General features: G+C 47.3%; 1 protein-coding gene across 2 annotated transcripts in view; it reads right to left on the reverse strand.

The window, feature by feature from the left end:
* CNST (consortin, connexin sorting protein) overlaps window positions 1-15,603 on the reverse strand; it is a 169,352-nt gene that overhangs the window by 82,704 nt on the left and 71,045 nt on the right. For both annotated transcript variants that reach the window (XM_033937047.1, XM_033937046.1), the window contains exons 7-8: window positions 2,031-2,052; window positions 1,770-1,866 (exon numbers count right to left, since the gene is read on the reverse strand). In XM_033937047.1, coding sequence (XP_033792938.1) covers window positions 1,770-1,866; window positions 2,031-2,052 — 119 coding nt within the window. The remainder of the gene's footprint in view (window positions 1-1,769; window positions 1,867-2,030; window positions 2,053-15,603) is intronic.

Below are 15,603 nucleotides of genomic sequence, written 5' to 3' on the forward strand. Positions count from 1 at the left end.
TGTTGAGCAGTCAACTGGCAATGCAAGTCCTCAGCCCATGCTGTCGCTAATATATCCAGATTCGTACTTGGTTGGCAATCCCGGATCCCCACAATATGAAATCGTAGAGGAATCCTCTGTTGGGCTGAAAGGCTGAAGAGTTCCGAAAGCGCCTCCCTGCAGACCTCAGTAAGGGCAGCCACTGGGAGGGACTGAACATAGTGACGGATCTGGTAATAGGCGATCATTAGCCTGTAGGTCAAAAGTTTGTTGCAGCTCGGCAAATGTGACCAGGCTCCCCTCCTCCGAAAACAGGTGAAAAAGATATTGTAGACCTTGTGATTGCCACCTAAGAAAGGTGGCATTTTGCATGCCCGGCTGGAAAGCTCCATTGCCCTGTATAGGCAAATATAAAGACACCCTAGAAGACAATTTGGCTGTTTTACAGACCCATTTCCATGTCCTTCTAGCCGGCTCAATTTATGCTTTTTAAGGTAGATCGTCCGCTATGGATAACTTTTTTTTTTTTTTTAATGTTTCCTTCTGTGCGAGGCTGCCATTAAAATAAATTCTTGCATCAAACAATTGCATACCAGGCTGCTAGTTGGGACACAGTGCTATGTACTTTGTTTGTTTCCTCAGTCTCATATATTGATTTATTTAGATTTCTATCCCATTCTCCTGGGAGCTCAGAATGGGTTACAATTAACATTCAGAATAAAATTACAGGACAATAAAATTACTGGCATTCGTAGAGAGACAGTTGAGAAGATGTAGAGGGAGAAGGGGAGGGGGAGCAAGGGGAGCATGGGAAGGGAGGAGGAGGGTGCAGAAAGAGAGAGCGGGAGTTTAAGGAAGGGGAGCAAGGAGGAGGCTGTCCATTAGGACTGTTCAGTTGAAGACCTCTCTCTTTGTAAGATTTCTGGGAAATTAAGGAATGTGCTTTATTTTTGTAATTCACTGTATTTTACAGTTTCTTGACAATGTAAACTGCATTGATCTGGAAAGTTTTGCGGTCTAGAAATGCATTTTAATGTAATGTAATTACCGCAATGCATGTTACTTTAGGTTACAACAGGAAACAAAAAAAATGAAATCCAAAGCATACGAATGTATTGAAAACACCTAATTATTGTGTAAACTGAGTAACAGTATATGGTGAACTCAAAGCTAATGTTATTTTTATGAACCAGGAGCATTAGGCTGTTAACATGAATAGAAAAAGGCAACCCATTACACAAAGAAGTCACCATGTTAAGAAAAGGTACGCTCAAGAAAAGTATTTAGATGGACACTCTTAAAAGAAGAAAACGTCAGTATATATATATGCAGCTAGATCTGCAAGCTACACACTTCCTGAAAAATTCTGAACCAAAGAAATTATTGACTCAGATGTAAAGCCGTAAAATATTTATAAACCAGGCAAAAACATTTTAAAATCTTCTCTAGCCTGAAGTGGCAGCCAATGAAGGCTTTGCAAAAGAGGCGATGCATTTCAAACTTGGATTGCAGTCGTATTTTGAATTAACCGTAAACCTTAAGTTTAGAACTGGCCTCAAAGCCTGTATATTCTCTCAGGGTTTCTCAGTAGATTAGTGGGCAGTGACTGGGCTTGCTGGGATGAACTGCTTACCACACTGGGATCTTTATTTCCTGTGCCTATGGTTCTCTATCCTGTCTTGTTTATGGCATTCTTTCCCATTTCTGATTTCGGCCAGTAAACCACTTTACTGTGGTAACATTAAAGACAGTGTAGTAATTCCTCAATAAACAATCTTCAAGTGGCTTACATGAATTAGAGCAAACTGCTGCACGTTCCCTCAGTTCTTCAGATTCCATCAAGGCATTGAACTCTTTGCATTTCAAGGACTTTTCGGCAAACATTAGCTGTAACAAAAATGCAATAATGTATGTTATTTGTGCGACTGCTCTAGCAGCAATCTGAGCTTTCCAAGTCATACAAATTAATCAGACTCTACCGACACACATTGGTTGGCATATTTTTACCTCAGAAATATATACTATGTTAACTTGTAAACAAAATTTCTTACCTTTCGCTTACGTACAGCTGGCCTAAATCAAAAAGGGGAAACAAAATAAAAAAATTGAAAAACTATTAGCAGAGGTAATATTGTGAAATCAAAAGTTTGTAAGACCACCATGCAAACTTCATCAGTTCTAACTGTGCTCTAATATTAGCATAGGAACATAACCTACACTGAAACACTATCACTGGACTAGCATAGTTTAAGGTGTAATATGTCAACATCATTTTGAAAATCAATTATCGCTGACGCACATGTATATAATAGCAATAGCAAAGGCAGAGATGATAAGATCAGCTATAACATAATACTGACCTAATTTTATATTGGAACATATAGTGTTTTTACCAAGGTGAAGAAATAATGAACTCTGGGCTTAATATGTTGAAAGTTTTTTCCCTAAATGGGAAAAATGTTTACATCTAGTCCGTGCTACTCTACACAACCAGAAAATAATCCTAATTTTGAGGAGGTAACGTTATAGGTTGTAGATATTAGTGATTAGTGGGTGGGGCTGAGAAAGGGTAGAGCGGGGTAGAGCGGAGCAGTGCCTGAATCCTTAATTGTCCGGCAATACACAGAAAAAAAGAAAGATCACCAAATTAGTTGTGGATAATATATATCTTAAGATTTAATTTAATAAAAGGTAAGAGTACCATACTTTGAGCCGCAAAACCCCAAATACATGGTCCCATGCCATTCAGCATCTGGCCCTGTCAGGAGGAGGCCTAATTGCATATCTTAGAGTCGGCCGGAACACAGGTACATACCCTTGGGAGGGAGCATGAACTTGGGACACAGAAGGGAGGGAAGGAGAGGGATGTGTTGGGGCATGGGAGTGAGGGGGAGGGGTGCATTGAGACACAGAAGGAAGGGGATTGTGAACTTGGGACAAAGGAAGGAAGGACGAAGGGATGGGACATGAACTTGGCACATAGAATGGAGAGAGGGACAAATTGGGACACAGAAGGGAAAGAGGGAGCACAAACCTGAGACAAAGGCTGGAAGGAGGGAGGGGCACAAACTTTGGACACAAGGAGGAAAGGGGCATGAACTTGGGACAGAGGATGGAAGGAAGGAGGGAAAGAGATGCTGAGGGAGGGGATAGAATGGGAGAATTGTTGAGCATGAGTGAGAGGGAAAGAAATGGTGTACATGGGGAAAGGAAGAAAGAGGAGAATTGTTGGTTATAGGGAGAGAATTGTTGGACATTGCGGTGGGAGAGGCATGAGGCAGAGAGAGATGAGAGGGAGAAATGTTGTATGTGGTGGTGGAGAGGGAACAGTGGGACAGATGGAAAGGGAAGCAAGAGGGAGGAATGTTAAGAACATAAGAACATAAGCAGTGCCTCCGCCGGGTCAGACCATAGGTCCATCCTGCCCGGCAGTCCGCTCCCGCGGCGGCCCAAACAGGTCACGACCTGTCTGAATCACCAGAAGGGGCTCCCTTGCCACCTTGGTTTCTCATTGAAGTCCTATCTTCCCATCGTAGTCCTAACCCTCCGGTCTTGCACATGCACGACCTGTTGGGTTTCTATACTTATTACCTGGTTAGCTTTCTATACTTGTGTTACATCCCAGCTCCTCCCTCAGTATCCCACGATCCCTTTATCCCTCAGGAATCCGTCCAATCCCTGTTTGAATCCCTGTACCGTACTCTGCCTGATCACTTCCTCCGGTAGCGCATTCCAAGTGTCCACGACCCTTTGGGTGAAAAAAAACTTCCTTGCATTTGTTTTGAACCTATCTCCCTTTAGTTTCTCCGAATGCCCCCTCGTACTTGTTGTCCCCTTCAGTCTGAAGAATCTGTCCCTATCCACACTCTCTATGCCCCTCATGATCTTGAAGGTCTCTATCATATCTCCCCTGAGCCTCCTTTTTTCCAGAGAGAAGAGCCCCAGCCTATCCAACCTCTCGGCGTATGGGCAATGTTCCAGCCCTTTTACCAGTTTCGTTGCTCTCCTTTGGACTCTCTCAAGTACCGCCATGTCCTTCTTGAGGTGTGGTGACCAATACTGAATGCAGTATTCCAGATGTGGACGCACCATCGCTCGATACAATGGCATGATGACTTCCCGCGTCCTGGTTGTTATGCCCCTCTTTATGATGCCCAGCATCCTGTTGGCTTTTTTCGAGGCTGCTGCGCACTGTGCAGATGGCTTCAGTGATGCATCCACCAGCACACCCAAGTCTCTCTCAAGTCTGCTGTCTCCCAACAATGCCCCCCCCCAATTTGTAGTTGAACAACGGGTTCTTTTTCCCTATATGCATGACTTTGCATTTTTCCACGTTAAAGCGCATTTGCCATTTGTTTGCCCAGTCTTCCAGCTTGTCCAGGTCCCTTTGCAGGTCCTCACACTCCTCCCTGGACCTAACTCTACCGCACAGTTTGGTATCATCTGCAAATTTTATAACCTCGCACTTTGCCTCCTTTTCCAGGTCATTGATAAATATGTTGAAGAGTAACGGCCCCAGCACCGATCCCTGTGGCACACCGCTCGTGACTCCCCGCCAGTCAGAATATTGGCCCTTCACTCCGACCCTCTGCAGTCTACCCGACAACCAGTGCTTGATCCATCTGTGCACATCCCCTCCCACCCCGTGGTTCCACAGCTTCCTAAGCAGCCTTTCATGTGGCACCTTGTCGAAAGCCTTTTGAAAATCGAGGTAAATGATGTTGGACATGGTGGTGAAGGGAATGGAGGAAGAAATGTTGTATGGTGCAGCAGAGGGGTGATAGAAGGAGAAATGTTGGGCATGAGGCTGGTGGGCAGGGGTGAAAGATGCTGCATACAGTCTGGGGATAAGAGAGGGAGAAATGTTGGATGTGGCAGCAGAGGGAGTTGGAGAGATGTACCCTAGATCCTTCTCTCTCTTTCCCCATTCCCTTTACAGCAAGAAAGGGAATGAGAAAGAGATGGTAGACAGTGAGAGAGAGGGAGACATTGCACATGGGGGTGGAGGAGAGAGGAAAAAATGCTGTGAAGGGGTGGGGAGGGGAAAAAAAAGTGTGTGCTTTGTGTAGTTTAATTTTGTGGTTACCATTATGTATTGTTAATAAGATTATATTGTTCGTACATGAAAAATGAATGGAAGAAATGGCATTTACAATTAGTACTATTATTATGGGGGTAGGGGTTAGGGCGGAGCTTGGGTGGGTCTGGGGTGGAGCTTTTGCCTACCCTCCCAAACAAAAAAAGTGTTCTGCTGCCTATGATACATGAACTACATGCTAGTAGAATACTACACCTTATTGTAGATAAATGATTCCCAAACTGTGTTTTGCAGAACACTAGGGCTCCTCAAGAAATCAGATTGTAGAATCTGCTTATAGAAACACTAGTGTTAAGCCTTTTACATTAATGGGTGCTAGAATATGTCTGTCTGTCTGTCTGTCTTTCTTTCTTTCTGTGTCTCTCCCTGCCCCTATCTCTTTCTTCCTTTCTTTGTCTCTCTTCCTCCCGCTGTCTATCTTTCTTTCTTTCTCTCTCTCCCTGCCTGCTGTCTTTCTGTGTGTCTGCCTTTCATTCTCGTGTCCTGCCTGTCTTTCTGTCTCTCTCCATGGTCCCCTTCTGTCTCCCCCCCAAAGCAAACCAAGATTGCTCCCTGGCCCCCTTTCCCTCTCCCCCCCACTTCACTGTGCGTCTTTAAGCCCATTACATTAATGGGTGCTAGAATAGATGTGTCTGTCTGTCTGTGTTTCTTTATCTCTCTCCTTGGCCGCTGTCTGTGTCCTTCTGTCTTCCCCCCCCCGAGCAAAGCTGTCTGCCCCCAGCACACACCTCCCCCCAAAGTAGCCCCCTTTCCCTTTACCTAACTGTCTCTCCATGTCCCTCTTCTGTCTTCCCCCCCAGAGCAAAGCTGTTTGCCCCAAGCACAACCCTCCCCCCAAAGCAGCTCCCTTTCCCTCTCCCTGTCTCTCTATGGTCCCTTCTGTCTTCCCCCAGAGCAAAGCTGTTTGCCCCAAGCACATCCCTCCCCCCAAAGCATCCCCCTTTCCCTCTCCCTGTCTCTCCATGGCCCCTTCTGTCTTCCCCCCAGAGAAAAGCTGTCTTCCCCAGCACACCTCCCCCCCAAAGCAGCCCCCTTTCCCTCTCCCTATCTCTCCATGTCCCCTTCTGTCTCCCACCAGCACACCCCTCCCCACAAAGCAGCCCCCTTTCCCTCTCCCCCTGGCCCCCTGTATTGATCCCCTTCTTACCCTCCCTCCATCCCGGCGTCTTCTGGCCTGCTCCTATTCAAAGCAGCCTGCAATCGTGGTGGCTGGCTTTAGCGAACCTCGCAGGCTGTTCTCCAACTCGGTAGCACGTTCCCTCTAATGCGATCCGGTGCGTCAGAGGGAACGTGCTACTGAGGTTGGAGAGCGGCCTGTAAGGTTCTTTAAAGCCGGCCACGATCGCAGGCTGCACTGAAGAGGAGGATCAGCGGCGGCGGCGGCGGCGGTGAGCGAGGGCGGGATGTGTGTTCCCTGTCGAGGACGCGGGCAGGGAGAGAGCTTGCCTGCGCTTCCAGTTGGTGAGTGAGGGCGGGAGGAGGGGAGTGGCCAGAATGTTCAGGGGAGTGGCCATAATGTTCAAAGCAGCTCCTGATTGGAAAAGGCCCGACTTAGTGCAGGAAGAGACGGTCGAAGCGTACCACGAGTAATTTCCTGCACTCATGGCGCTCCAGCTGCTCTCCTGCTGCCCTCTCCCGCTACCCTCTTAAGGCTCCCCCATGAAAAACCGTATTCGTGGTTTTTCGAGATTCGCGGGGGTTCCTGGAACGGAACCCCTGCGAATCTCGGGGGAGTACTGTATATCAAGTCCCATCTCCCTTTGCCCTCTATTTTCAGCATCTTTGCTTTGCATCCGTTTCTTGATCTGTCCTGCATTTTCAACCCGAGTCCATATCTCTTCTCCTGTGATCAATATCTCCACCATGTCCAACACTGTCCCTTTGCGTTCCTATTTCCTCTCTGTCCAGCACTGCTGTTCTACAGTATGTCCCTGTCTCCATACTCCCTCCATGCCCAATATTTATTTAGTTTTTTATACTGTTCTCCCAGGGAAGTTCAGAATGGTTTACACAAATTTATTCAGGTACTCAAGCATTTTTCCCTGTCTGTCCCGGCGGGCTCACAATCTAATGTACCTGGGGCAATGAGGGGATTAAGTGACTTGCCCAGGGTCACAAGGAGCAGTGTGGGTGTGAACTCACATCCTCAAGTGCTGAGGCTGTAGCTTTAACCTTTGCGCCATACTCTTCTCTGTCTTCCTGTCCCTCCTCTCTTTTTCCCCTTCCTCTCACCTCCCCCATACCCTGTGGCCAATATCTCTCCAAAATTTAACTGGTTAGTAATGATATTCAAACTACTACACAGATAATGACCTTCTTATTTATTCTTGGCTATTCCAGCAGATAATGGCAATGAGAAACTGGGTAGAACACCTTAAATGCCCTGGCTGGCATTTAATTGAAACCTTAAATGCCATGGCATGGCATAGGATGACTGGCATTTAAATGGAAAATCAGTCATGAAGTCTGAATATTGATCTTTATGTGTTATCCTATTCCATGTTCCTATGATTCCTACTCTAAGGCTCAACACAATAGCAAGAGGAAGGTCTCCACAAGGGCAAACAGATAAGCTGGTAGCAACGATGGTGTTTAATGGTCATCCCTGGCATCCTACTCTATGGCTGCCATGTGTATCTCCAAATTAAAACTATTCAAAGAATGACTTTTCTGTGTGGAAACAATCCAGTTTAAGCCTGTGGTCTCAAACTCAAACCCTTTGCAGGGCCACATTTTGGATTTGTAGGGTCTTGGAGGGCCTCAGAAAAAAATAGTTAATGTCTTATTAAAGAAACTAGTCTTATAGCCCGTTACATTAACGAGTGCTAGAATATATTTGTGTGTGTCTGTGTTCATTTATTTCTCTCTCTCTCTCTGTCCTTAGCCGCTTTCTGTATTTCTGTCTTTCTGTGTTTATTTTTCCTCGGCTATCCACCCATTCTCCCTTCCTTTTACCTTCCCTGTGTCCACCACCACCCCTTCACTGCTCCCCTTATCCAGCAGCAGCCCTTCTCCCTTTTTTTATCTCCCCCCCTGTCCATCAGCACCTCTTTCATGTCCCCCTGTCCATCAGTAGGCCTCCCTTCCTTTTTCTTCCCCTCCGTCTGTTCCCCTGTCCATCAGCACCTCTTTGCTGTCCCCCTGTCCAGCAGTAGGCCTCCCTTCCTTTTTCTTCCCCCCCCGTCTCTTCCCCTGTCCATCAGCACCTCTTTCCTGTCTCCCTGTCCAGTAGTAGGCCTCCCTTCCTTTTTCTTCCCCCCTTGCCCAGGCCTCCCTTCCTTTTTCTCCACCCCCCCCCGTCTGTTCCCCTGTCCAGCAGCATCCCTTGCCTCACATCTGGCCTCCGGACAGCCACCGCGGCCTGCAGCCGCCGTGGCCGACAGTCTCCACCTGCATTGTCCCTGCCGCGCCATCTTGAAGAGTGTTGAGCGGTGACAGAGGCGACGGTGGATTAGCCACTGGAGGAGGAGACTGGCGAGGAACGGAGAACAGGTTCAGGGCTGCCAGGGGGGAGGGAAGAGGGGAGGAGTGAGCCCGGCTGAGACTGGCAGGAAGAGGAAGGCGGGGCAGGTGAGGCTATCAGGCAAGGGAGAGAGGGGATGCCAGGTGTTTGGGGGTCATGGTTGAGAGTGGCAGGCAATGGTAGGAGAAAACAGCCGCCGCGGCCGACATCCGCCTCGGGAGAAAGAGAGACAGAGATTTGCGCGCATGCGCACTCCTACCTGCGGTGCCCTACAGCTCACAGAAAATGGGAGCATGCAGGTGGGAGTGCGCATGCGCGGCTTAGGGTTTTATTATATTAGATGACAATTTTGATTGAAGTAAAATTCTTTATAGTTTATAAATCTTTCCTTTTGACTAAGTCTTAATAATATTGTCATTTATAGCTAAAGAGACATATGATCAAGAAACTGTTTTTTTTTACTTTTGTGATTATGATAAAAACATACTGAGGGCCTCAAAATAGTACCTGGCAGGCCGCAAGTTTGAGACCACTGGTTTAAACTGAACCAATATGCTTTTATATCATATTTAATATCCTTTGTGAAGCTGTATTATCATCCTGTTGCTTTTCTAGAACATTTGTATTGGCAAGAACATCAAAACCTTCACATCACATGCTCTGGATATGGTACACAAATGTGCCACAAATAGCAATGTAAACTGCATGAATCATTGGATCCAAGTGCCAGTGATATCATTTACAACTATTATTATTAGCAACACAACGCTACTCAGACAGCTGCTATAAGAATTTTAAAAATAATTAAAAAATAAACTTAACATGGAATGGATATTGATGATTTCACCTTGGGCAATAAGCCCTGTAAACATCTGAAAATCCTCTCTTCTCCTTTCTATTCATTTGCATGCTTATTTTAATATCACAATATCATCAAAATGTATTTGATTACTTCAACTGATAACTAGAAGGCTTTAGACTGAATTCTTTATTCTGATTTAATTTCAATTTGGGAGTCATTTGATGGCAGCCAAACCCAACGGGACCTGTGTGGTTGGATAGTTTTGAAATGAATGTTTTTGTGTCAATGGTTAGTAAATATTTACAGCAAATTTTATGATTTCGTGCACACAATAGATCAGATTTATAGTACCTTCACTTTAAGCGTAGGAGGATAATTTGATCTGCAAATGTGCTTGCGTTAGTGGAAAAAGTTTGACAGTGAGCTGTTATAATGTGCATGAAAGTAAGCAATTCATAACGAAATTTGTTTTAGCGCTATTTTCAGTGCATGTGCACATTGACCTTCCTAAGTTGGCAGAGTCTTTAGTGCGCAGACTCGGCGTCGGTGTTATTCCAGACGCCATTAATGAATTGCTTTTTATGGAGAACTGCAACCAGCATTAGTTCAATAAGTGATTAAGATATATTTAAATGTACGTAAGACTTAGGTTATAATGAATTAACACTAATGCATGATTTTTGTGTTTTATAGATTAAAAAACAGATGATTTAAATGAGACCCCCCTGATTAAGTTGCTATTGCCAGTGAAACAGGTCCTATCGAGTTTGGCTGTAAATAGATGCATGTGTAGTGATACATATGATATAATAATTTTGATAATTGATGTTAGAGTATTTCAACATAATTTGAAAGGAGAGGTTTTTCAGGGTTAGTGATTGAGATCTGGAACCAATAAATCTCAGTCTGATGGTTCTAAGCAGGTTTCTGAGACCCTTTTCCTCTCTTTAGAGTCAATTGCTTTTGCGATAGTAATTGAGTCCTGTGGATGGTGTAATACAGATCGGTTAATCTTCAAATAATAAATAGAGGAGTACATGAAAAGATTCAGGACGTTACTGCAGGATTATGCTTTATTGGATGTTTGGAGAACAGAACATCCACATAGAAAAGATTTCACACCTGCTATGCATCTGGGGTAAATTCTTATTCCAGAGTAGACTATCTCTTGGCGCCACCCTGCTATATTCCACCAGCTTTCTGAGTGTACTATATCTCTGATCACTAGATCGAATCACACTCCTTCAGGTAGAAAAGAAGATGGGCCCAGGTTCTACCCTGAGGAGGAAGTACTAGGTCACAAACAATGAGTCCAACAAACAAGGGAGATGATACAGGAATACTTAAAGTTCAATAATATGGGGGAAACTCAAGAGGCGGGGCTAAGTACAGCTACACTAACAGAAGTCTAGTAGCACAATCAGGGTCCTTGACAAAATGTCTCTAACCCCCACCCTTTCTGTCCCCTCCTCCCCAGCTTACTTTTGCTCACCCACTCTCTCAATTCCAAGGTTCCAACAACTGAGCCCCCACCAAACATCATGATTACAACATTCAACTCCCCTCTGACTGCATACTTTTCCAATCTCCCTAACCTTCCTACTCACCAAACATTATCATTAAATACACTCTTTCTCTAGCCCCACCTACAGGTAAATTCCAAACCTATTCCCCACCAACCCCAGCACCCCCCCTCCAAGCTCCCCATCATCCTCTGTTTTACCCAGCGGTGACTGTTGGTGGTACCATGGGTTGCAGTGGGAACAGCCCACTCTGATCTCATCCATTTGGTTACAACCAAACAAAATGGCTACTATGATCTCCTAGCAATAGTCTTCCATTGCTATCACTAAGGGTCAGCCTTCATGGAGTAGACAGGCAAAAACAGAGGTAGGGGGTACTCCTACCCTGACCCATAATATCAAAAATGATCACCTGGTAGGGGAGGAGTGTGATGGTGGACATGGAAGCTACATGTAGGTGGGGCTTGGAGTCAGACGAGGAGTGTATTGAGTTGTGATGTTCAGTGAAGGGGGTTTAGCAGGATCAGAAGAATATGCAGTTGGGGGAGTTGGAGTTGAATGTTGTAATTGGGGGAGGGGGTTAGGACCTTGAGTTGGGAGAGTGAGTGAGCATAAAGATGTGAGGAGGGAGTGTGTATGGGTAGCGCCACCACCACAATGCCCTGGTTATTTTATTTGGGGGCTGCATCATGCTATCTATAGTGCTGGATAGCACAAATTAGCCAGCACTACATATAATGCAATGCCCATGCGGTATGGCTCTGCCCTGTATGGTAAATGCAGGGCACTCCCTGCATATTCCTTAGATTTTTTTGCATTTACCGTATTTTCGCGGATATAACGCGCGCGTTATACGTGATTTTACGTACCGCGCATACCCCTCGCGCGTTATATGCCTGAGCGCGGTATACAAAAGTTTTTTAACATAGTTCCCACCCCGCCCGACGCCCGATTCACCCCCCCAGCAGGACCGCTCGCACCCCCACCCCGAACGACCGCTCGCACGCGCTCCCACCCGCACCCGCATCCACGATCGGAGCAAGAGGGAGCCCAAGCCCTCTTGCCCGGCCGACTCCCCGACGTCCGATACATCCCCCCCCCGGCAGGACCACTCGCACCCTCACCCCGAAGGACCGCCGACTCCCCAACAATATCGGGCCAGGAGGGAGCCCAAACCCTCCTGGCCACGGCGACCCCCTAACCCCACCCCGCACTACATTACGGGCAGGAGGGATCCCAGGCCCTCCTGCCCTCGACGCAAACCCCCCCCCCCCAACGACCGCCCCCCCCCCCAAGACCCTCCGCCCGTCCCCCAGCCGACCCGCGACCCCCCTGGCCGCCCCCCACGACACCCCCACCCGCCTTCCCCGTACTTTGTGTAGTTGGGCCAGAAGGGAGCCCAAACCCTCCTGGCCACGGCGACCCCCTAACCCCACCCCGCACTACATTACGGGCAGGAGGGATCCCAGGCCCTCCTGCCCTCGACGCAAACCCCCCTCCCTCCAACGACCGCCCCCCCCAAGAACCTCCGACCGACCCGCGACCCCTCTGGTCGACCCCCCCACCCCCCTTCCCCGTACCTTTGGAAGTTGGCCGGACAGACGGGAGCCAAACCCGCCTGTCCGGCAGGCAGCCAACGAAGGAATGAGGCCGGATTGGCCCATCCGTCCTAAAGCTCCGCCTACTGGTGGGGCCTAAGGCGCGTGGGCCAATCAGAATAGGCCCTGGAGCCTTAGGTCCCACCTGGGGGCGCGGCCTGAGGCACATGGGCCAAACCCGACCATGTGTCTCAGGCCGCGCCCCCAGGTGGGACCTAAGGCTCCAGGGCCTATTCTGATTGGCCCACGCGCCTTAGGCCCCACCAGTAGGCGGAGCTTTAGGACGGATGGGCCAATCCGGCCTCATTCCTTCGTTGGCTGCCTGCCGGACAGGCGGGTTTGGCTCCCGTCTGTCCGGCCAACTTCCAAAGGTACGGGGAAGGGGGGTGGGGGGGTCGGCCAGGGGGGTCGCGGGTCGGTCGGAGGTTCTTGGGGGGGGGCGGTCGATGGAGGGAGGGGGGTTTGCGTCGAGGGCAGGAGGGCCTGGGATCCCTCCTGCCCGTAATGTAGTGCGGGGTGGGGTTAGGGGGTCGCCGTGGCCAGGAGGGTTTGGGCTCCCTTCTGGCCCAACTACACAAAGTACGGGGAAGGCGGGTGGGGGTGTCGTGGGGGTCGGCCAGGGGGGTCGCGGGTCGGCTGGGGGACGGGCGGAGGTTCTTGGGGGGGGGCGGTCGTTGGGGGGAGGGGGTTTGCGTCGAGGGCAGGAGGGCCTGGGATCCCTCCTGCCCGTAATGTAGTGCGGGGTGGGGTTAGGGGGTCGCCGTGGCCAGGAGGATTTGGGCTCCCTCCTGGCCCAATATTGTCGGGGAGTCGGCGGTCCTTCGGGGTGGGGGTGCGAGTGGTCCTGCCGAGGGGGGAGAAGAATCGGACGTCGAGGGGGGGCATCAGGCTTTCAGGATGGGGACAGGACTTCAAGGGGGGACAGGCAGATCTTCAAGGGGGACAGGCAGACCTTCAAGGGGGACAGGACTTCAAGGGGGGACAGGCAGACCTTCAAGGGGGGACAGGACTTCAAGGGGGACAGGCACGGAGAGTCGGGGCAGTGCACCGAAAGTCAGGGTGAGTCGGGGCAACCAGAGGAGAGTCGGGGCAGTGCACCGAAAGTCAGGGTGAGTCGGGGCAACCAGATGAGAGTCGGGGAGGGCGAAAGGAGAGTCGGGGTGGCCAGAGGAGAGTCGGGGAGAGCGAAAGGAGAGTCGGGGTGGCCAGAGGAGAGTCGGGCAGCATGCGCGTTATATGCCTGAGCGCGGTATAGAAAAGTTTTTGTACATATCATCGTGATTTCTGCGCGCTATACCCCTGTGCGCGTTTTACAATGGTGCGCGTTATATCCGCGAAAATACGGTACTCTATGTCAGTTTTGCCTTTAACACGTGCAAAATCTTACTGCACTTTAGTAAAGGAACTCCTTAGTAACAGAAGCTCTCACAGCAACCAGCATTTAGTATACATTTATTCACTTCACTCTGAGTGCCAGGCGCTATTACCTGTTTAAAGAGTAATTGGCCCATTTACAGGTTATTGGTATTAAGGTATCTTCCATGTAACAAGATTCTGCATGTTTGTCCACATTAGGCCCTTTAAGGAGTAATTTTAAAAGTCCTTTTTGCATGTATTTGGCCACATAAATATTCTCTTATAAAATAGTGACTGGCATATGCCATGGCTTGATGGTTTATACATTGTCAGTGGGCTTGTATGAGGTGGAGTTGGGTTAGAGCATGATTAGAGTTTGATTATACAATACGTTAATCTATTTTTGTACTTGAATAATTTAGGTAAAGACTTGAGAATATATGTAAATGTCCATGCTTAAAAGGTACGATAAATATCCCACAAGTCAAAACAATGAAAACATCATAAATTTATGTCAAATATAAATAAAATTAATTTGTTATATTGTTTGCTTAAAAAATAATTAAAATATAATCACAAAAATATCTCAAAGATTTTACATAGACAGCGCTAGAGGAGCAGATATTTATCTCATACTGCCTCAAATTGCTGAGGAACACTAATCTAGAAGTCACAACCTCCAGCTATAAAAGTGTGGGGTCACATAACTAGATTTGTTAACATCTTAGCCGCATGTGCACTGGAATTTTAGAATCTCCTCTGGTGAGATAACTGATTTAAAATTAGTGATGTCAGAACAACCAGTCTTGGCTAGATGTGGAAATCTGTCTCAACTTCATGGCATAAAGAACAGCGCTGGATTTAAGACTGGAACACCGTGGATCATATAGGCTTAATCAGGAGATGGAGTAGTGGGCAGTTTTATAATTACATTACACCTTCTTATCCCTTGAAGATCCCTCATGATTAGACAGGCAGCTTTGGAACGCCGTGATTTTGCTGATATAGATTCCCCTCAGGGAGTCCTTTTGGTACACTCTAACGCCTTATGCTTGAAGCAGACTGTTGAATGGTTAACTACAACACTCTTTGATTTTTTATTGTAGCGTGAGAGACATTTTTCTTCTTTGAATTGGGTGGGTGGGGGGACTTTATTGACTTGTATATTGGTTCTGTTTATATTTTGATTACTGTTCTGGAAAAACTTGAATAAACACATTGAAACATAATTACATTACATTGATGTCTTCTATCCCGTCAATACCTTTAAGTTCTAGGCGGTTTACAACAAGAAATTAGCCTGGGCATTCCCAGGGAGATTAAAAGGTTGATAGCTATAGTATGCGTCAGGATCTGGAAATGGTCGATACGGTTCTTATAAGAAAACATTTTTTTGGACATTTCCAAGACATAATATAAGCCATGAGCAATGTTCTTTGATTTGTTCATTTGTATTTTTAAAATTTGTGGTTTCTCCTTTTCCACCAATTGTCAGGCCAATGTCTAATCATGTGACTCTGTGCTTTATAGCTGGGGAGCATGGCTATTCAAGAGCGGCATTCCTCAGCTATTTGACGTGGTATGAGACAGGTATCTGCCCTTCTAGCACTGTCTTTGTTAAATCTTTTTTTGAGATTTTTAAAATTACATTTAATTATTTTTAAGGTAACTTTACACTTTCATTCTGAATTCATGAAGGCGTGGGATCAGGGCCGGATTACCCAATAGGCCAACTAGGCATGTGCCTAGGGCCCGAAATAGTCAGGGGGGCCCTCTGAAGGACA

This window comes from Geotrypetes seraphini, chromosome 3 (genome assembly GCF_902459505.1).
Source record: "Geotrypetes seraphini chromosome 3, aGeoSer1.1, whole genome shotgun sequence".
Lineage (NCBI taxonomy): Eukaryota > Metazoa > Chordata > Amphibia > Gymnophiona > Dermophiidae > Geotrypetes > Geotrypetes seraphini.